Here is a 24069-nt window from a genome sequence, read left to right as displayed (position 1 = left end):
TAGCTCATGAGTGACACACCGCTGACATCAGCATTTCTGTTACTATTTTATGCTTCCCCTCAGTGAGGTCACCATAAAGTTGATGACGGGTTCCCTTTAAGCTTAGAACCCACATTTCTTTTTATAAAAGGTTTTGAGAGTTTAAAAAAACTTCCAAATCCTTGAGAAAGGAAGTGATCTTTATTAATTATGAAGATGCTTTGACTCTTTAGCAGTCGATTTCCGTTCCTCTGGCAATGGAGAAACATCTCTAAGAACTTGTAGCTGGGCGAAGGTAATGTTATTATGTTCATGTTTGGGTTATAAACCCAACAGCATCTGCTCTCCACACAGCCTGAGGGAATAGCGATTAAAAAGTAATAGACAACATCCTTGAGTTGACAGATTCCCGCTAACAATATGAATTTATATTTTTTTCTAAATTAATTTCAGAACTTTTACAACCATAGCAAACAAATTTAAAAAATGGACTACCGTAATTAATGGCGCTACATATGCTGGCAGTACTGGGGGTACTAACTATGCCCCCATTGAGAGAATTATAGCAGTATATATATACTACAGAAGGGGGCATTATATATACTACAGAGGATGCCATTATATATATATATCACAGAGGGGGTCTATTATTGTATACTACACAGTGGAGCATTATATATACTACAAAGGAGGTCATCATATATACTATCAATAGAGGGAGCGATTATATATACTACAAAGGGGACCATTATATATATACTACAGAAGGGGGCATTATATATACTGCAGGGGGGATATTATGTATACTATCCATACAGTAGGGCACCATTATATATATGTATATATATATAGTGATGGACGAACATCTGCCGGGATGGTTCGCCACACGAACGCGATCAAATGTTCGTGAACCGCAAGTTTGCAGCGGGTCCTATTCATTTTAATGGCAGGCGAACCTGAAAAACCTTCAGCTCATATTTGCAGCCAAGAAATAATTACTAGAAGTGCACAAATAGTCCCACAACATGGACAGTGACATACCAGATGTATTATTCGAATTTGCGATCTCCATTTATTATTTTTTTAGTGCGAAATATCGGCAATATAATTTTTGCATGTGCAAATGCACTATACAGTACCCAAATGCACTATAAAGAAAGTATATTGGTAAATAACACCCCGCTTCAATCTGTTTTTTGGGGGGACGACTGGTCTATCACACCAGTAGAAATAATTTGTTCCAATAACGCTCGTCCCTCTATATACCTGCAGTATCGCAGCAGAACCGCACACAACTGCCGCACAATACAAATGCACTATAATATACTCTCTAACATAGAAAGTATATTATAACATTGTACAAGGAAGGCAATCCATTAGAATATACATGAAGATAAAACGTAAACTTTAATAATGTTACTATGAGGGTCCATTCACACGTCTGCAAAACATGGACACCGGCAATGGGCATTCCGCAATTTGTGGACCGCACATCGCCGGCACTATAATAGAAAATGCCTAATCTTGTCTGCAATTGGGGACAAGAATAGAACATGTTCCTTTTTTTTCGGAAACGGAAGCACAGATGCGGAAGTGCGGATGCGGACAGCACATTCCGGCCCCATTAAAAATGAATGGGTCTGCACCCGTTCTGCAAAATCGCGGAATGGATGCGGACCCATTTTGCGGACGTGTGAATGGAAAAGATATCCCTCAAAATGAAAATAAATTAAATAATTAAAGTTAGGCAAAAAGCATAGATGTGGTCGGCAATAACAAGTGCTCGGCGGCACTAAATCAGGTGCTCGGCAGCACCAAATCAGGAACCATATGTCCTACCACAATCCGGGGGGTTCCAGTGCACATCGATGAATCCCGGAGGGAAAGCAAAAAACATCCATCCCTGGGCTAGATGATGATGTGGTATTGAAGGACAGGGTGGGCAAAGAACTGTCCCTGATATTGCCCTACAGGGGGTGCTATTCTGGCCCTGATAGCCTAACCACAGACCACCCACCCTGATAAGAGCGACCCCGTCCGGAACCTTACCCTATATAAAAATGGCCCTAGTAAGCCCCTAGCCCCTAGGCCCCTGACTTCCAGGTGATCACTATATAGATCTATGTGTTTTTGACTCATTATAAGAGTTTATTATAAGTATATCGCACCCCTCTGTGTATCACACCTATCGATAGCACACCTATACTAGTCCTTAAAATGACTTTTGTGGCCCTATCAGCTAGCGTTCGGTGTCCCTAACAGCCTGTCCCTGCCCCACACAGCAACCTCTCCCTACACTGGCAAAAGACTGAATGTAAAATGGCGGCCAGATCAGCTTTATTTATAAGGTAGGGGGTGTGTCCATGGGCTGAAACGTCTCAATTGGCTGTCCTGTACCACCTGATGGATGTGTCATGGGTCAAAGTTCTTTACAATGTAAAAGAATATGGTGCAAATTTCTCCATATGTTCGCATGATCGGCAAATAGTGAACACGCAAAGTTCGCCGCGAAACGACCACCGTGCGAACCGCAAGGCCATCTCTCTCTCTCTCTATACATACAGTCATGTGAAAAAATTAGGACACCCTTTGAAAGCATGTGGTTTTTTGTAACATTTTTAATAAAAGGTTATTTCATCTCCGTTTCAACAATACAGAGAGATTAAAGTAATCCAACTAAACAAAGAAAACTGAAGAAAAGTCTTTTCAAGATCTTCTGTAAATGTCATTCTACAAAAATGCCTATTCTAACTGAGGAAAAAGATAGGACACCCTCACATGTATTCCCTCTTAAATTGGCTCAGATCTCACACAGGTATATCACACCAGGTGCACATAATTAGTAGATCGTTACTCTGCATGTTGAATGAGGCTTGCCCTATTTAAACCTCAGACATTTAGTTTGGTGTGCTCCTGACTGTTGAAGTGAGAGTGAGCACCATGGTGAGAGCAAAAGAGCTGTCAGAGGACTTCAGAAAAAAGATTGTAGCAGCCTATGAGTCTGGGAAGGGATTTAAAAAGATCTCAAAAGATTTTGAAATCAGCCATTCCACTGTCCGGAAGATAGTCTACAAGTGGAGGGCTTTCAAAACAACTGCCAACATGCCCAGGACTGGTCGCCCCAGCAAGTTCACCCCAAGAGCAGACCGCAAGATGCTAAAAGAGGTCTCCAGAAACCCTAAAGTGTCATCTCGAGAACTACAGCAGGCTCTGGCTACTGTTGATGTAGAAATACATGCCTCTACAATCAGAAAGAGACTGTACAAGTTTAACTTGCATGGGAGGTGTGCAAGGAGGAAACCTTTGCTTTCCAAGAGAAACATCGAGGCCAGACTGACATTTGCCAGAGATAAAGTGGACAAAGACCAGGACTTCTGGAATAATGTTCTTTGGACAGATGAGTCCAAAATTGAATTATTTGGACACAACAGCAGAGGACATGTTTGGCGTAAACCAAACACAGCATTCCAAGAAAAGAACCTCATACCAACTGTGAAGCATGGAGGTGGAAGTGTCATGGTTTGGGGCTGCTTTGCTGCAGCAGGACCTGGTCAGCTCACCATCATAGAATCCACGATGAATTCTACTGTGTATCAGAAGGTGCTTGAAGAACATGTGAGACCATCAGTTAGAAAATTAAAGCTGAAGCGGAACTGGACCATGCAACATGACAATGACCCAAAACATACTAGTAAATCAACCAAAGATTGGCTGAAAAAGAAGAAATGGAGAGTCCTGGAATGGCCAAGTCAAAGTCCAGATTTGAATCCCATTGAGATGCTGTGGGGTGACTTGAAAAGGGCTGTACGTGCAAGAAACCCCTCAAACATCTCACAGCTGAAAAAGTTCTGCATTGAGGAGTGGGGTAAAATTTCCTCAGACCGATGTCGAAGACTGGTAGATGGCTACAAGAACCGTCTCACTGCAGTTATTTCAGCCAAAGGAGGTAACACTCGCTATTAGGGGCAAGGGTGTCCTATCTTTTTCCTCAGTTAGAATAGGCATTTTTGTAGAATGACATTTACAGAAGATCTTGAAATGACTTTTCTTCAGTTTTCTTTGTTTAGTCGGATTACTTTAATCTCTCTGTATTGTTGAAACGGAGATGAAATAACCTTTTATTAAAAATGTTACAAAAAACCACATGCTTTCAAAGGGTGTCCTAATTTTTTCACATGACTGTATATATATATATATATATAAACCACAGAGGGGTGATCCCGGCCCGACCTGGCGGTCCTGTGTGTGGCCTTCCCTCTCTTCCTGCGAGTGGCCTCCCGCCACCTCCCTAGCCCTAGCCACCTCCCTAGCACCTGCGGGGCCTAACCTCCAGATTCTCAGCAGCTATGCCGAGCCTGCAGACCGGGAGCAGAGCCCATGTGTATGCTGATGTAAACAGCCTGAGGAGCCGCGAATACTGGGACTACGAGGCGCACGTCCCGAACTGGGGGTAAGAAGGAGGACAGAAGGGGAAGGTAGGTGAGGAAGAGGGGGGGGGGAGGGGAGGTGAGAAAGAGGGGTAAGTGGGGGAGGAAGAGGAGGACAGAGGGGAAATGCCAGGTACTTACAGGAGGACTATATCTGAGTATAAATTAAATATGTACTAAGTTGGAATAACCTAGGCATCATCTGGATATCATTATAAATGTACAGCTGGTATAAATTATAAATCTTTAATGGACCATGCTGGTATACCCTGGGTATCTCCTGTATATAATGATATATGTACAGTTGTTATAATCTGTGAATCCCCTGTAAATATCTATATATGTACAGCTGGTATAAGTTATACACTGTATACAAGAAGATGTATAACTTATACCGGCTGTATATATATAATTATATACAGGAGATACCCAGGTTATACCAGCATGGTCTATTTAAGATTTATAACTTATACATCTACTTGTATATACTGATATGGACCATGCTGGTATAACCTGGGCATCTCCTGTATATAATTATATATAATTATATATGTACAGCTGATATAAGTTGATTATTCTTAGTTCTGACCCAATTGGATTGGATAATGGTCTACTGCAGTGTTTCCCTACCAGGATGCCTCCAGCTGTTGCAAAACTACATCTCCCAGCATGCCCTGACATCCAAATGATGGAGGCATCCTGGTTGGGAAAAGCTGGTCTACTGTGATAATATGAACAATGGGGGTTCTACAAAAGAGCTATCGTGGGGCAAAGTTCATATTCGTGTTTACACACGTGTTTTAAAATGAACGCTTTCTCCTATTATAAACAAGTAAATAATGACGCGATGCTGTGGGGCTGGTGTGCAACTTTTTCCAGGGTTGGTTTTTATCCCCAGTCCAGGCCCTGCTTAGAGGGACCTTATTTCTACTAGGGGGCATTATTAATATTGGGGGTACTGTGGGGATATTATTATTGAGCACACTGGGGAGGGCATTACTACTAATGGGGTTTCTGTTGGGGTTGTTGTAGGGGGCACTATTACTAGTGAGGGCAGTCTGAGACCATTATTACTATGGAGGGGGGGAATATCTGTATGGCACTGTTATTTCTGCTGTATGGTTGGGGAGCACCAGTGGACACAGTATTGGGGGTACTAAGGGGGCATTATTATTGGGTAAACATGGAGGGCATTACTACTAATGGGGTTGCTATTGGGGTTGTTGTAGGGGGCACTATTACTAGTGAGGGCAGTCTGAGACCATTATTACTATGGAGGGGGGGGGGGGGAATATCTGTATGGCACTTTTATTTCTGCTGTATGGTTGGGGAGCACATTGGGCACAGTATTGGGGGTACTGAGGGGGCATTATTATTGGGGAAAACATGGAGGGCATTACCACTAATGGGGTTGCTATTGTGGGTTCTTTGGAGGGTACTTTTACTATTGAGAGCTATCCAGGAGCACTATTACTATGGGGGTACTATCTGTATAGCACTGCAGTATAGTATTTGGGGGCATAGGGAAGCACAGCAGGCACACGTATGGGGGTAGCAGCAGGATGATAATGTTTGGGCATCAGGAGGGGAATGATGATTAAAAAGTGATAAATATAAGATGTCTGTGTGTCACACTCTGCAGAGACAAGACGTGGCTTAAAAAAACCTTATTAAGGCTATGTGCTTCCAATGGAGAACATGAGAAAAGAGAGTGTCTACATTAGAGGAGGCATCACTGGATGTAAGTGGTATGTAGCTCTGTATTACCCTCTATGTATTGTAGTGCTTTGTGTAATTTCTATCTTTGTCTATAACAGTAGGGTTGGGGGAAAATTGTTGGATTGAGAATTTGGCAAGGGGTGGGGAGTGGTGTAGTGATGATCGAGCATGCTCGGCCGAACACCAGCTTGGCTCGAGCATCGCGATGCACGGCACATTGCGGTGTTCAGCCGAATACCGCGTGTGCTCGAGCGTCATGCTCGAGTCTCCTTCCCGCACGTTTGTTGGCTGCTACGCAGCCAATAAACATGCAGGTAAGTACTGCCACTCACTGTAATGCAGTAGCCATGTTGGTTGCTGGCATTACAATGATTGGCTGGCCGGAACGCGTCATCAGCTATAAAGCACCCAATGACACGTGGTTTGGCTCAGTCTTAGTCAGGGAGAGCTGTGCTGTAGAAGGGACAGATAGTGTAGGGAATTAAATTATATTTTTTGGTTAGGCAGGGTTGGTGTTAGAGACCCAAAAGTCCTCTTCCCCTGTGTTATGTGCTGGCCAATCCCTTGTCCAAGACGTAGGCCCGGATGCCTCCCGCACTGCACCTGGACCTTCGCAAGCACCATCAGCTAGCACATCCACTTCTGTGTCCCAGCGCAGCGTACAGATGTCAATACCCCAGGCCTTTGAACAAAAGTGCAAATACCCAGCCACCCACCCACAGACCATAGCACTAAATGCGCACCTTTCCAAATGGCTGGCCCTGGAAATGTTGCCATTTAGGCTTGTGGACACAGAGGCTTTCCGCAGCCTGATGGCGGTGGCGTTCCTTCGTTACTCAGCCGCCACTATTTTTCCTGGTCTGCCGACCCCGCCTTACACCAGCATTTGTCCCGTAACATCACCCATGCCCTGACCAACGCAGTTATTGGGAAGGTCCACTTAACCACTGACACATGGACAAGTGCATTCGGCCAGGGACACTACATTTCCCTGATGGCACACTGGGTGAATGTTGTAGAGGCTGGGAGCGAGTCGTACCCTGGGATGGCACAGGTGCTACCGACGCCAAGGATTGTGGGTCCTACTTCCATCAGGATTTCCACCACCACCTACATTAGTGGCTGCAACCCCTGTTCTCCTCCTCCACTTCCACCTCTGAATTATCATCTTACAGCACCAGTCAGCCATTGGTCAGTAGCTAAAAGCAGTGTAGCACTGCAGTGGGGAAGCGGCAACAGGCCGCGCCACCTAATATGTTTAGGTGAGAAGCAGCAGGGTATAAGGGACCAGACTGAGCCGTGACTCTCGCCACTCAACCTAGAACCAGGCATGGTTGTGTCTGATAATGGCCGTAACTTGGTGGCGGCTTTGAAGCTCGGCAAGCTCACACACATACCATGCCCAGCCCACATGTTCAACTTACTGGTTCAGCATTTTTTCAAAACCTACCACAATTTGCCTGAGCTACTGGTGAAGGTGTGCCACGTGTGTGCCCATTTCCGAAAGTAATCCACAGCTGCTGCCGGTCTGGCAACGCTGCAGCAGCGCTTGCAATTGCCAGCTTACCGACTGTTGTGCGACGTGAGCACGTGCTGGAACTCCACATTACACATGTTGGCCAGGCTTTGTGAGCAGCAGAGGGCAGTAGTGGAATACCAGCTGCAACATGTTCGTCGCCTTTCCAGTCAGTTTCCGCTCTTCACAAGCAACGAGTGGGCATGGATGTCTGACCTCTGTGAGGTTTTACACAACTTTGAGGAATCAACACAGATGGTGAGCGGCGATGCCGCTATTATCAGCGTAACCATCCCACTTCTGTGTCTACTGAAACAATCGCTGCTCACAATGAAAAAGGACACTTTGCATGTGGAAGAGGTGGAAATAGGGGAAGACAGTACAGAGGGTGATAGCCAGACCACCCTCCATTCATCTTCACAGCACGAATTGGATGATGATGAGGAGGAGGAGCAGGAGACGGTTGCCTCTGCTACAGAGGGTAGTACCCACAGCAGTTGTATTCTATATGTTCATCGTAGATAGGCCGAAGAGGAGGAAGAGGATGAGTAGATTCATCCTCCTGATGAGGACAGCGAAGTCTTGTCTGTTGGGACTCTGGCACACATGGCTGACTTTATGCTATGCTGCCTTTTCTGTGACCCTTGCGTTATACGCATTTTGGCCAACACCGATTACTAATTATTCACCCTTCTCGACCACCGCTACAAACTTCTTATCTCTCATTCCTGTGGTGGAGAGGACTAGCAAAATGGTGCAATACCAGAAGGTCCTTGTGGAAAATTTGCTCCAAAAATTTCCAGCTGACAATGCTGGCAGCAGAGTACGTAGTTCCTTGGGCAACCGAGGAGGGGAGACGAGGGGAACACACAGCAGTTCCAACAGAGGCAGGGCAACACTCTTTAAGGCCTGGGACAGTTTCATGACACCCCGCCAGCAGCCTCACCCTGATGCGCGGCCTAGTGTCACACAAGGAGAGAAAAGTTTTGGAAGATGGTGAAGGAGTACGTAGCAGACCATGTCAGTGTCCTCAATGTTCCCTCTGTGCCTTACAACTATTGGGTGTCCAAGCTAGACAAGTGGCACAAACTGGCGCTCTATGCCTTGGAGTGCTGGACTGCCCCGCAACCAGCGTTTTGTCAGAGCGGGTATTTAGTGCTGCTGGGGGCATAATAACTGATAAGTGCGTCCGCCTGTCAACTGAAAATGCTGACTGGTTGACTCTCAAACTGAACAAGGCCTTGATTGCCCCTCCTGGATTGCCCCTGAATTCTCTACTCCATCAGAGTAAAGCGGCTGAACATAAAGGCACTTTAAATGGGGCTTTTATGGTGTATTGAATACACTGTATTCCCATGCACCCCTTACACCACAAGAAAGCATATATGGTTCAATCTTCCTTTTCTCGTCCTCCTCCTCCATCATATCAACATGCTTATTAGGCTGCCCTCGCTCCTAATGTTTTAGAGGGTCAGCTCAGCAGCAGGCCCTTAACCATAATTTTTTTGATGGTCAGCTTAGCAGCAGGCCCTCAACCATAATTTTTTTGATGGTCAGCTTAGCAGCAGGTCCTCAACCATAATTTGTTCGATGGTCAGCTCAGCAGCAGACCCTCAACTATAATTTTTTCGATGGTCAGCTCAGCAGCAGGCACTCTCCCCTAATGTTTTAGAGAGTCAGCTCAGCAGCAGGCCCTCGTCCATAATGTTTTAGATGGTTAGCTCAGCAGCAGGCCCTCGTCCATAATGTCTTAGATGGTCAGCTCAGCAGCAGACCCTCACCTCTAATGTTTTATATGGTCAGCTCAGCAGCAGGGCCTCGCCCATAATGTTTTAAATGGTTAGCTCAGCAGCAGGCCCTCGTCCATAATATTTTTGATAGTCAGCTCAGCAGCAGACCCTCACCAATACATTTTTCCATAGTCAATTCAGCAGCAGGCACTCGCCCCTAATGTTTTAGAGAGTCAGCTCAGCAGCAGACCCTCAACTATAATTTTTTCGATGGTGAGGGTCACCAGCAGGCCATCAATTATAATTTTTCAAGGGTGTGTATGATACCCTCCTTTATGTGTAATAAAGGGTGTATTGGAGTGCCAGTTCCTTGTAATTTTAGGCAGCCCTTTCACTTAGTGCATAGGCTTTATAAGTGTAGGAGTCCCACTACCTGAACAATTGTACCACAATGTGAATGAGGCCCTCCTTTATGTGATATACAGGTTATATCGGAGTGTCTCTTCCTTGTAATTTTTGACAGCACTTGCACTTTATATACAAGTAAATAGGCAGGAAAGAATGTTTCCTAACAATTTTTCCTCTAAAATCGATTTTATCTTCGGTTTTGTGCGTATTATTGTCACTACTCGGACAATATCATTCCCAGCAGTGACCTGGGAGTCCAAGATGCATCCTCCTCATGCTGTTCCCGAACCATTTCAGTGGTGTTTCCATAAATTTCTGACCTTTTCATGTGAACCAGACACCCTCCTCTCTTCAGAGCAGGAAATGCCTGGTTTAATGCTCGGGTTCTCCTATTGACTTCCATTGTGCTCAGGTGCTTGGTAGGGCACCCGAGCATCCAGAGGTGTTCTACTTGAGCACCTGAGCACAATTTTTACATTGACCCAAATTGTCACAGTGACCTAGTGGTGTAAGGAAAAGGTTCTGTGTGGATGGATAATATACCAGTGAATACAGATGTAGCCAGCATTATCTTGACTCGGCCAGGTTGGTCGCAATTTGTATTACTGTTATGTGATTTTGTTGTCACACCGTGTTAAGCCAGTCAAGGTAACACTGGCTAGATCTGTATACGTTAGTGCTTAATTTTTTAATAGTATTTGGTGGGAAATTAAAAAAATGCCACGACTGTGTTTTTCCCATGCTGTTCATCTTATTTTTATTTTCCTTCTTACAATACTTAAAGGGGTGGGCCCATCTGGGACTTGATTAGTGCGCACCAAATTTTCCTATATTCGTGACTTCTCTCTTTCTTTCTACCGTATTTTTCGCCGTATAAGACGCACCTAGGTTTTTGGGGAGGAAAATAAGAAAAAAAATATTTTGAACCAAAAGGTGCGCTTTTGAACTAATTGTGGTCTGTGGGTGACGCACTGTTATGGAGGATCTGTGGATGACACACTGTTATGGGGGATCTGTTGTTATGGGGGATCTGTGGGTGACGCACTGTTCTGGGGGATCTGTGGGTGACGCACTGTTATGGGGGATCTGTGGGTGACGCACTGTTATGGGGGATCTGTGGATGACACACTGTTAAGGGGGATCTGTTGTTATGGGGGATCTGTGGGTGACGCACTGTTCTGGGGGATCTGTGGATGACGCACTATTATGGAGGATCTGTGGGTGACGCACTGTTATGGGGGATCTGTGGGTGACGCACTGTTATGGGGGATCTGTGAGTGACGCACTGTTATGGGGGATCTGTGGATGACGCACTGTTATGGGGGATCTGTGGGTGACGCACTGTTATGGGGGATATGTGAGTGACGCACTGTTATGGGGGATCTGTGGATGACGCACTGTTATGGGGGATCAGTGACGCACTGTTATGGGGGATCTGTGGATGACGCACTGTTATGGGGGATCTGTGGGTGACGCACTGTTATGGGGGATCTGTGAGTGACGCACTGTTATGGGGGATCTGTGGATGACGCACTGTTATGGGGGATCTGTGGGTGACGCACTGTTATGGGGGATCTGTGAGTGACGCACTGTTATAGGGGATCTGTGGGTGACACTTATGGGGGATCCTCTCTGGATGGCACTGTTATGAGGATCTGTGTATGACAGTTATGGGGGGGATCTGTGGATGACACATATATAGCATCTTATGCTATGTGTCATCCACAGATCCCCTCCATAAGTGTGGGGGTCGCATTTGCTTTTATAATGGGGGTGGGGGTCGCATCTGCATTTATAATGACAGCGGGGCCCGTGCAGTGACTGTATTTTACTACACGGGCCCCGCTTACTGTATAATCATATCCCTAATAGTTAATTGTTGTGTGCATGTAAAAGCATAATGAGCGATAATGATGAGCGCTGTCTATTACTTACAATTAGAAGCGCTCGCCGTTCGGAGCAGAGAGGAGGGAGGAGGCAGGCCAGGAGGATGGGCGCTGGCAGTGTGAGTCATCCGTCATGCGCCCACGCCGCCTGCTTCATTCATAAAGTGGGCGGCGCAGGCGCGTGACGTATGACTCACACTGCCAGGGCCCGTCCTCCCGGCCTGCCTCCTCCCTCCTCTCTGCTCCGAACGGCGAGCGCTTCTAATTGTAAGTAATAGACAGCGCTCATCATTATCGCTCATTATGCTTTTACATGCACACAACAATTAACTATTAGGGATATGATTATACAGTGAGCGGGGCCCGTGTAGTAGAATACAGTCACTGCACGGGCCCCGCTGTCATTATAAATGCAGATGCCGCCCCCAGCCCCTCCTCCCTCACAGCTGATACACCCGCCGCACGGCATCGCGGCGGGTGTATCATTGAAAACTAGGCAAAATCGGCTACATTCGCCGTATAAGACGCAGTGCTATTTCCCCCCCACTTTTGGGGGGGGGGGGAAAGTGCGTCTTATACCGCGAAAAATACGGTAATTCTCTTAAAGGGGTTGTCTCATCTTGCCATTACTAAAAACAGATAAGACACAGTACTGACAACTAGCCAGAAACAGAGTAACACAGCAAGATATGCTGTATCTATAACTTGCAACCAGCATAGCTTGCTGTGCTACGTTGTTTCCGTAGCTCTCATGTGTGGTTTCTGTAGCTCCTGTAGCTGGTGCGCTCCGCTGTTCCCTGGCAAACTGATTATTGGTACTGTGTTTCCTCTTGCCTTGAGGAAGGATGAGATGAGACAAGCAATTTAAAGCGTAACTACACTTGTTTTCAATTTTTTATATGTCATAGGGACATATCAGAAGTGTTGATCGGCAGAGGTCCCAGCTCTGAGACTCCCACCAATCGCTAGAATGAAGGATCAGAAGCGCTCAGCCGAGCGCCGCATCTCCTTGTTGCTGAGCACGAGACTGTAGACAAACTCAATAGAAAGTCTAAAAAGTCTAAAATTTGGATTCAGTAATTTGACACTGTTTACTCTGCTGCTCTTTATTATTGTGGCTTACATTTCTCTCATCTCCCTAGTACTATCACTCTCATTTCCATCTGTTGAGGTCCACCCTTCAGAGTCTTCCAACCATTCTCCCTAACAGTAGCAGTAGTTTATCTGCCCCCCCTGGCTTACCCATCAGTTCCTGGATCACCTTTGCTACCTGGATTCCACATTTCATGTCTTCAGAATTAACAACTCTCATTTTGAGTGACTTTAACTTTCCCATAGACAACTCGATCTCCCTGTCTGTCTCCCAGATTCTATCTTTAACCTCATCTATCTTTAACCTCATCTTGGTCTTTCACAACTTTCTAATTCTCAGACACACAAAGACAGCAATAATCATCTGGTCCTTCCTCCAGCTCTGCTCTCCTTCACTATTGAACATTTTTATCCAGCTCAGCATGCTCCTACTTATCACACATTCAGAAATCTACATCCTATTGACCCTTAGAAACTTATAGACACTCTGCAGTCATCATTGTCCCTAATCTCTTTCCTCTCATGTCCTGATCTGGCTGCAAAACACTATAATGATACCCTCAGAAGTACGTACCCTAGAAATGGTGCTCCCTAAACTCAGAACTAAGCAGAATCTGAACAGAATGAAAGCAACCTTGGCACATACCACAAACTCGCTTTCTCCAGAGGTGCTCCAGGAATGCTGAACGCCTATGGAGAAAATCTCATACACCAGATTTCCTCTATTACAGATTTATGCTATGAACTTATAAATGTGCCCTTCACCACGCCAAACAGACCTATCATGACTTGATCTCTTCGCTATCCAATAATCCCAAAAAAACTCTTTGACACTTTTCACCCCCCTCCTAAGTTCTAAAGTGTAGGCGTCTATTACAGACCTCTGTGTTGAAGATCTGGCCAATTACTTCAGAGAGAAAATCTCTCTCTTCTAGTATCTTCCCCTCTTCTTTCAAACATTGTCATAACCTCATTACTAAGGCAACCATCTCTTGAACTGTCCTGTGCAGCTAACTATAATGACGCTTCTCTAATCTTCCCTTCACTTCACTTTAATGGCTAAAGTCTGTTGCGTCATTCCAGACATTTGGTAGTTTTAATTAATATGTAAATTAGGGCTTCAGTGCACCGAGGGAAGTGCCCTAGCTTCTCAGTGCACCTCAGCTACTCTGCTTTTACGAATTTGTCATGTTAGCCTTTGAAATCACTGACAGAGCCAGGCATCGTTGTGCTCTTGCCAAGCCCAGTAATTCCATGCATGCGCAGTTGACTCTCTAATTGGCACATGCATAGTAAATGTCTCTGGAGCAGGTTCACCCGAGTGGGGATTATAGAATCAACAGGAGAATTATGGGGCCAAACAAGAGTTCGGTGATAATTCTGGCTCAGTCAAGGAAATGGGGGTGTTGAAATGTGAGGAACGTAGAGGAGCTGAGGAGCACCAAGATCCACCCCTCAGTACACTGTACCCCAAATTTACATATTGAATAACACAACCATATCTCCTTTACTGCATGGCTCTCTAGTTCCAACCTATATTTCATCCATAAATACAGATGTAGCTTGGCGCTTGGAGCAGTAAGTAAACAATAGCCATTGAAAAGCATGTTGTATATATATATTAACAATTTTAAAAGCAGAACGCAAACTCGTACAATATCACTAGATCTCCAGACTCTATTCCATCACAATCAGACACGCTCTTCTGTGCAAGAAGTGTTATAGAACAGCTGTTAATGTCTGTCCTTGGTTTCTTTCCAAAGTCATCTACCTCCCCTCGTACTGTCTTAAGGTAAACAAATGATAAAGAAAAAAATGTCAGAGTCAGCCAAACAAGAAGACATCATATCTCATTATAGAAAGGTATGATGTAGATTATACGTACTCCAGCTGGATTTTTCCTGTAGACCGCGAAAGAGAACATATCCATTATCACTCTTAATTACTGAGATCACCACTGTGGTCTGTAAAGGCTCCTACAAAGCTGGGGCAATTATTGGGAAGAACATTCCTAAAACACCAAAATCATTGCTTCATGTCACCAGATCATATTATGTGAACAGGGATTAACTATCCAGCAACAATAATTATGAGGACGAATGATCACAGCAGCAATTGTTAGTCCCCATACAGAGGAGATGATTGCTACATGTAAATGAAGCGCTCACTTTCTCTGATGAGCAGGCAATTATCGGGAAGAGATGATTCATTTCCGATAACTGCCTGCTCAGTCTCCCATGTAAAGGGGTCTTAAGACCATACAGAGGCGGACTGGGAACTTACAGTGGCCCTGGAAAAAAATTCCAAATCTGGCCACATGTTGTAGGTGGATCAAAATGTAAAGAAGGAGAGGCAACACAATTAGGCAGAGACAATAAAAGTAAGCAGGGCCTGCAATACTGTAATGCAGCACAAAATAGCACCCAGCAGAACTAAACACCACAGCGCCACCCTCACCACAGTATTCAACTGTTTCACCCTCCTGAGGACAATCATACTGTTGAGTTAAGGGGGCACCTGGGGGCCATTGGTCAGATAAATAAGTACCTGATGCTCCTAGTAATAATGAATGACCATCAGATCATTATGGTTGATAAAAAAAATGGCTGCAGAGAAATGGGCTCATTCTAAATTAAAGTGGTATTATACCTACTATAAATGGAAAAATGGAAGCTCTTTGCGCACATTTTTGATCAAACGTGTGTCGGGCCCATCTACAAGGCGTCAAGGTGGCTTCCGCAGATGGGTACCTAACACTAATATACCACCTCTCTTGGACTCACCTAAGCCTACAATTTTCAGGGCAGTGTAGGAACCAGCTACATTTGTACTCTGCTTTGAAGCCCCGACACCCGTTTGATCAAAAATGTGTGCTAAGAGCTTCCATTTTTCCATTTATAGTAGGTATAATACCACTTTAATTTAGAATGATCCCCATTTCTCAGCTCTATTGTTTATATGTATAAAGTTGTGCAGCCATTTATTTATCAATCATGTTTGCTTGATGGATATGCACCTGTGACTATGTATATGAATGTGCTAGTCTAAATTTTCTTGTAGCATCAGCTCATTATGTAATTGGCTGAGAGAAGGGCTCGGGTAGTCCCTTGGCCATCGGCCCACCAGAAAATTTCCCTGTAGGGTCTATGGCCTAACCGCCCCTGAGACCATACAACCAGTTGCCTGTGAATTTGTTGGAACCTGTGATGACTTGAAATATGATGGATCCCACTAACATATATAGAACTTCATAAACTTCTTAAGACAGGGATTTTCAACTTGCGGCCCTCCAGCTGTTGTAACGCTAAAAGTCCCAACATGCCCTGTTGTAGGCTGCCCGGGCATGTTGGGAGTTGTAGTTTTACAACAGCTGGAGGACCACAAGTTGGGCATCCCTGTCTTAAGGTATCTCCTAAGTTGACTATACACATCAGATAGCTATTCCTGCCAACCCTCCCATTCTCAGATGAGCATGCATTTGTTCTGATTTGGGAGAGCCTGTAAACCACTGCCAGACACCTCTGGAGGCAGCTTACATCCTCAACAAAGATCATGCATTCTGAATCGAACTGCCACCATACAGTATGCATTAGATGGTTGGCTGCTCCCACCAAAATCTGCAAGTTTTGCCAACAATACTCTAATGTCTATGGCCAGCATTAGGCTCAGTTCACATCTGCATCAGAGGCATGTCCACATTATGTCATATTTGACTGCAACAGTACCCGATGCACTCAATTATACCTCAATGTGGTCTAGAGGGTACTGGTGGTATCTGTCACGTGACTGATCTAGATGTGTGTTGTGGATTCTGTTATAAACAGACACCATGACAGGAGTGTGAATGGAACCTACATTTACTTTGGCCCATCTTCAGATTCCACGGGACAAATTAATTTGTAGTAAGTAGTAAATTCCTGCTTTTACTCTTACGTAGGCAATAAGAATGGTTAGATTATTTAACGAATATGAAATAACCTCAAAGTTGAGAAACCCCCAAGACCATGTGTTCCACAAATAAGGATGTCCTCTACTCTACTCTATTCTTTTGAGGCGGGTTTTGTTTTTGTGCCAGAACTAGATTAACCTATATTCCACTGGTGGGACGTGCAGGCTCTACACCAACTAGATGATCCACTAGTCCAGGCATGCTCAACCTATGGCCCTCCAGCTGTTGTAAAACTACAACTCCCACCATTCCCTGCTGTAGGCTGATAGCTGTAGGCTATCCAGGCATGCTGGGAGTTGTAGTTTTGCAACAACTGGAGGGCCGCAGGTTGGGCACCCCTGCTCTAGTCCACTGGTGGGACAATCGGGCTGTATACCAAAGGCTGAAAACTAAGCAGACTTGACTCAGTAGACCTAAATATTGTTAAGAAAAAAGCTCAATATGTAGAAAAAATTTGCCTCTTTGCTAGGTAAAAAAAAATTAAAAAAATCTGAAATGACTAAGGTTAAGCCTAGAATGCTTCTGATTGTAAAGGCAAAAAAAATTAATGTAAAGACGACAGAAAGTGTTTCTGAACCTTGGTCGAACTCGACAATCAGATTGGAATGAGAACAAGTTGTAGGTCAATTGGATCTACTGTGTCTTTCCCAGATGTAATGAATGACCGAGCAGAGGATTAGTAAAACACCAACTGATGATAAGTTTAATAACTTAATTGGTAAGAGAACATTGTATCCGGCAAAGCTACAATTACACTCAATAGATTGCACTTAAATAACAGTGATTACATAAGAAAACCTGCACAATCAATGCTGGGTTGATGATGAACCTTTTGCCCCCCAAAAATCATCTCGCATTTCTGAGGTTCCTTGTAAAGACCCCTTTACAAGGGACAATTTTGCAGGTGATTGTCAGAAAGGAAGCGTTCCTTCCTGACAAGAGCCTGCTTGACAGTGGAGGAGACCGCTGCATTTCCATGCAGCGATCTCCTCCACAGTATACCACCGCTGATCCCCATTGTTGTTTGCTGGCAGCAGATACTGTTAACATGCATGAATGATGTGATTACACGATGAACAAGCATTTTACTTGTTAATCAGGTAATCAACGGCACTTTTACACTACCCGATAATTGCTAATGAACATTCCTATTAACACTTGTTAGCGATCATCTGACCAAGAATCGTCCCGTTTAAGGGGCCTTAAGAGGCAATGCATAATAAGCAATCAAAGCTGATATAATCAAAGAGATTTGCTTTTTCAGCAGCCGCCATGGACACAATGGACAGAAGAGGACCTTACTGACTTCTATAAGAATGTTTCTGTGCATGCTCTGTGACCTGTGCAGAGGTCATGAGGGAGTAGATAAGCTGTGATATCGCCTATTGTGAATAGCGGATCCTATGTTATCTAAGCAGATAACTGCAGTGATCTGTACAGAGTGGTGACTATGATTAGACTTAAGGCCCTATTACACCTGCAGATAATCGTGAAGATTATCGCTAACAAGCGTTCGCATGAATGCTCTTTACTGATGATCTGGCAGTGTAATACTGCCGCCTGATCGCCCGATGAACTACCAAACTCTCGCTTATCAGGTAACTGGAATCTTTTAGCAGGTTTAGAAATCCTTGTTTGTCGCCGGCAGATCGTGCCGGATAATCACCATCTGCTGCCGGCAAACAGTGATTTAGTATAGGGATGAGTGATAGCATTAGAGATCCCCATACAGAGGAGGAGATCGCTGCCTGTCATAGCAGCGATCTCCTCCCCTAGCGAGCAGACGATTGCTGGGAAGGACAGTTTCTCTCCCGACAATCGCCTGCTGAATCTTCACGTGTTATATAACCCTTAGTGACCAGTGCGAAAACTGCAGGATTTTAGGGTTTTTTTTTGTAGGAATAGATATTGACAAGGAAAGTTAAAATAACATTTCTTTCAAAAAATATGTTTAACATAAAACATTATTTAAACAATAGGTCACTTTGTGATGATATTTAATAGGTATTCGGGCTACAAACATTTATCACCTAGCCACTATGTGACACTGAACAGGTTGACAACTATAAAAGAATTAGTCCTATTAGGACACTAGCCTTGAGGTGTTCTAGGATTATGTATAAAGCTGGCGGGACCATTCAACCATCTAATGGTCTAAGGGGGTCTCCCAACACTCCCCCGACATCTGCTGCTGAAAGATTGAGCAGCTGGATTTCAACTTGCCAATTCTTTTTGTTGTCGGGAAATAGGTGACCAGAGGTATATGGCAGTGGCTTTACACATTCCAAACACACGCATCCACAGCCAAGTAAGTATGTGTATGGCGGAACTGGGAAAGAAAGTTGTCTGCTAAACAGGGCTTTGAACGACAGCTATCTAAAATCTATTGCCAGCTTAAACAAAATATGCCCTATCCACAGGATACGGTGTCCAGCAGGGGTCTAGTGATCACAAGAACAGGGTCTCATACTCCTTATATGAATTGAGTGACAGAGGTGCATGCATGTCTGCTGCTCCATTCAACAGCAGCCGAGTACAAGCGCTGGAGGGAGCGAACAGCATGCATGTATGACCATCACTCTATTCAAACTCATAACTGGGAGAGGGGGAGGGCAGTGTGGTCGGACCTCCACTAATGAGACCCATCCACAGGATGGGAGAAATGTAATTTTAATGAGAAAAGTCCTTTGAGAAGGATATTTGATCTTGAGGATAGGGAGTAATAAAAGTAATTACAATCTTTTTTTACTACTATAGAATAACAGTAGAATATAAATAAAGAGAATGGGGAAAAAAATGATTGCATTGATATTATGATGGCCATAAAAAATGTCATATGTCCAGTATGGAAATTGAAAAGAAAAATATGCAATAGGAAATAATAATAATAATAATAATAATAATAATAAAAATAAAAAATAAATTATAATAAAACAATAATAATAATAACAATAACAACAATTTATTATTATTATTATTATTATTATTATTATTATTATTATTATTACTATTATTATAACAAATACATTTGATTTGATCTGGTAACTGATTTTGGTCCAAATTAACTTATAATTTCCACTGTAGCTATGTCTTCTGTGGTATATTATTAATTCTTCAAGAAAAATTGCCTTCCAAATTGGATGAATTATGACCCCAATTTTCTGAGCAACTCAGGGCCCAATGTAAAGCATCTTTAACAGGTCCGCCACCTAGCATGTGCGAATTTTTTTTAAATACTGGACCTTTCTTAAAGGGGTCTCTGGACCCCCTCAGAGACCACAGCCCAGGTGCGACTGTTGCCTCTGCATCCTCTATAGCACCTCTCCTGATTCTGAGCTGCCCATTTACAAATAGTCCTATTTTGCTAGGATGGAAAGCATAATTAAACTTTACTGTTGCCCATAACGCTCAGTTAGTGCTTTCTTAAGAAGGCTCTTTACACCCCAGTATAGAGAAACATCTTTCCCTAATAAAGTACGGTATATCACAAAAATCTTCAACATTACACAATATTAAAAATAAACAGAAACGACAATTGCACTTTGAACATATATTTTACAGACACTTTTCCAAACTCAAACTGTACGTTTCCATGATGGCGTTTCCTCTATTTCTGTAGGTCTAATCTGAGAAACATCTGTGTCCTTACCTTTAAATGCCAGCAAAGCCACAGGAACAGCTATGGCAGCCACAACTACTGCCCCCACCAGCAATCCGATCAACCACTTCACCCATGTCTGCAAAACACATGGACATAATCACCGTCTTGCCCTCAACCATGGGTGGAAACTTTTCATTTTTCTCCGGGCAGAAGAGCATTTTCATCCGCTTAATCTATTCCTGCAAATTTAGCTTAACCTTTCGCAAATTTTACTCCACATTCTTAAATTTGAGCTAACCCTTACCAGCAAGAAATGACATACAATCCTATGGTGAGCAACACAAATATCTAAAATTCAATGGACTTACCTTCATTTTTGGGGCTCTGTCTGGGGAATGTAGTTCCCTGATCCAGGGTGAAGGAGAGCAGTGGAGACAAAAAGAAAAAAAAAAGTTTAAATCTTATTTATCCCGTGACCAGTCAACAGCTCCAGTAGAAATAGTTAAACATTAGTAAATCCAGAGGTGAGGTTGGGCATAGTCCTGCAGGCAATTCTTCCAGCCACTCTATTACTACTACTGCAGCATGATCTTTGAAGTGCAGACTCTGGTCTAGAGGCAGTGTATAGTATAACGAAGAGGAAAAAGTACAGGCTGTAATAGGAACAGCTTCAAACAGAACAAGGAAGAGATAGAAGAAAGTTTCTGCCAGCTGTTTTGGACTGTGAAGGGGTGGGGGTAAACCAGACTGTGTGATGAGAGTAACATAAGCCCAATCAGATTGGGAATTTCACTGCAAAGTAAAACTCAAAAGTAATGGTCCGGGATTCACGAGAATAAGGTGGAGAGATGGACTTTTAATAATATAGTAAAACAGAGTCTCAATGATTGATCTGAGCTGCACGCAATAAAGGGCACAGTCATAAAAAGTTCTGTAGACAGGAGCAGATGTGGAAGGGAACATGGCTCATGTGTGTGCCATATTTCTGCAGCATCTGGATATCACCTGTTCTTATCGCAAGGGCTCATGCACACGAACGTAGCTGTTTTTGCAATCCCCAACTTGCGAATCTGCAAAACTCGGAACGTCCGGCCCATAATAGAACAGTTCTATCCTTGTCTGTAATGTGGACAAGAATAACACATCTTCTATATCTTTGCATATGCCATGGAACGGACATACGGATGCGGACAGCCCACGGTGGGCTGTCCGCATCTCTTGCGGCCCAATTGAAGTGAATGGGTCTGCATCCAACCTTCAAAAAATGGGGATCGGATGCGGACAAAAAATACGTTTTTCTGCCTGAGCTCTAATTCAAAGAAAAGGTGGAGCAGTTGACTGGTCTTTATTGCAATCAGGAGGTGCAGAGGTTGGAGTTGCACTTGGGCCGTAGCACAGGCCTGAAAGATCCCACTCACCAGCTGCACAGGCGCCCAGGAGGTAGGGGGGCCCACTGTCATCTTGAAAGTTGCTTTCTGCTGCCTGTTAGACTGTATGATATGTACTGAGTTAAGGAATTTCATTCTCAGGCATCTGTGGTTGGCTAGAGTGGCATTGTGGGGCTCTATAGTGAGTGGTTTGAAAGCAAGGGGCCCCCTTTTGCTGGTCTTGCACAGGGGCCCTCTCATGTCTGTGTCCGCCCTTGATCCCACTGCACCATTGTTGGAGACCAGTGCTATGATTAATACATGAAAGTTGGAGTAGCGGGATTTTGCACTGGGGCCCAGGAGTTTCAAGTTATGCCACGGATTACAATAATCTACAGCAGTGATCTCCAACTTTTGGATTTCCAGCTGCTGCAAAAATGTAACTTCTAGCATGCTCCAAGAATACAGTGATGTCACTGGGGTTGAGCTGCAATACCAGCACATGCACACATGGATGAGAGTGGACTTGTGTATGGTAAAACCTTGAAGGGGCTAGGATATGCCATCAGTCTGTAAAGGGGTTGTCTCCAAAAGAGAGACCCTACTTTTATGTAGATGGACTATCTTAGAGGGTACCCCTCTCTGAACCCTTGCATCTGTGCATTACATGCAAAGCCATTCCATATTTTCCACCTGTCCTGAATTTGCAGGGACTGTCCCTAATTTTCAGAGAAAGTCCTGTCAAAATTTGGCTCTCCTTGGCCAAAAATGGCCAGGGCTTATGTAAGCCCTGCCTATACATGGAAGGCTTCCATGCCCCGAGTTTGGCAAGTATGCCATTCAGTTTTGTCTCCTTGCCCCTCAATTCACCTTTAAAGGGAATCTATCACCTGGTTTGAGCATATTAAGGTGTTACCACTGCCATGTACAATAAAATACCTTATTTCTTGCTGTAGTCTTCATTTTAGGTTTCATGGTTTCATTAGCGATAAAATCCACTTTTTATGTTATGCAAATGAGTGTCCAAGGTGCCCAGAGGGTGTTATTATCCTTCCATGGAGCCCAGTAACTCCCCCGTACAGTGCCGAGCCTGCCTTCCTTTAGAGCCCAAGCACGCCTCTTCCAGCATAAGTAACTGCCCACACCCGAACTCTTTGCCGTCTCCCCCCTCCGCTATGTAAAATCTCACGCAGGCGCAGTACCGCGGACTGCCTGCGCCTGCGCGATGTAGAAGCTCCTGAGGGCAATAGCTTTAAATTTGTCACTGGGCTCTGTCTCTGTATATTATGTCTCTGTATATTACTAGGCAGCGAGGAGCGAGGCAAGGAGATCCCTACATCTCACAGCCCATGGAACATTAACCTTTTTGTTTTTGAGGTGTGGTTACAAAGTCAACTGATGGAAGGAAGTAAACCGCAAGTCAGGAATAGAGGAATGAAAATGTTCATCAATTTAAGTTGAGTATCATGTATTTTGACCATGTTAACCCCTTCCTGACCACCCAATGTAAATTTATGTTGAGAAACGGGTATTTAAATATGGCGCTCACTCGTGAGCGCAGCGGGTGCCATAACCACCAGGTGCCTGCTGTTTTAAACAATAATGTTGATCGCACACTTTAACCCCTCAGATGTCGTGGGTAAAATGTGACCATCTGGGAGCTCAAAAACCCGCAACAGCTCCACCTAGCAGGAAGTGGGGGAGTCGGATGGTGTGTCGCAGATAGGTACCTATGAAGACCCTGCCAGTGGCAGGGCCCCGTAGGAATATAGAGAAATTATCACAAATTCCAATGCTAATGCATTACGGTCTAGGAGAGAAGCAGTGTAATGATTGCTTGTCCAAGTTCCCTAGAGGAACTATTAAAAAGTGTAAAAGAAAGTAAAAAAAAGGTTTTAAAAATATTAAAAAGAAATAAGAAATATAAAAATTAAAATCGCTCCCCTTTTACCAAAATAAAAATAAATGAACATTTAAAGAAATAAGAACCATAGGAATCACTATGAGCAAAAATGTCCATACTATTAAAATATTAAAATAATTATGCCATACGAATAGCATGGAAAAAAACATCTAAATTCACCTCTTCAAAAAAAATTAATAATAAAAAGTGATCAAAAAGTCATATACACTCCAAAATGGTATCAATAAAAACTGCAAAAAAAATAAGCCTTCACACAGCTCTGTACACATAAAAATCTAAAAGTTATGGGGGTCTTAATATGGCGATGCAAAGAAAAAGTTTGTTTCTTTCCAAGGGATTTTTTTTCAGTATTATAATGCAAACTATAAAAACTATATAAATGTAGTATTTTTATAATTTTATTGACCCAAAGAATGAAGGTAACAGGTCAGTTTTGCCATATAGGAAACGCTGTAAAAATACAACCCATAA

At 43.8% G+C, this 24069-nt stretch overlaps 1 protein-coding gene across 1 annotated transcript in view; it reads right to left on the bottom strand.

Annotated features, from left to right (window-relative positions):
- The window catches only part of LOC122944674 (dipeptidyl peptidase 4-like), a 113913-nt gene extending 92880 nt beyond the window's left edge, over positions 1 to 21033 (bottom strand). Inside the window, 2 exon segments of the mRNA XM_044303210.1 lie at positions 20356 to 20443; positions 20676 to 21033. Of these exon segments, the coding sequence (XP_044159145.1) occupies positions 20356 to 20443; positions 20676 to 20681 (94 nt within the window). The 5' untranslated portion in view covers positions 20682 to 21033.
- Positions 21034 to 24069: the final 3036 nt, after the last annotated feature.

Source organism: Bufo gargarizans, chromosome 8 (assembly GCF_014858855.1).
Source record: "Bufo gargarizans isolate SCDJY-AF-19 chromosome 8, ASM1485885v1, whole genome shotgun sequence".
Classification (NCBI taxonomy): domain Eukaryota; kingdom Metazoa; phylum Chordata; class Amphibia; order Anura; family Bufonidae; genus Bufo; species Bufo gargarizans.
This window is presented reverse-complemented; position numbering and strand designations above follow the sequence as displayed.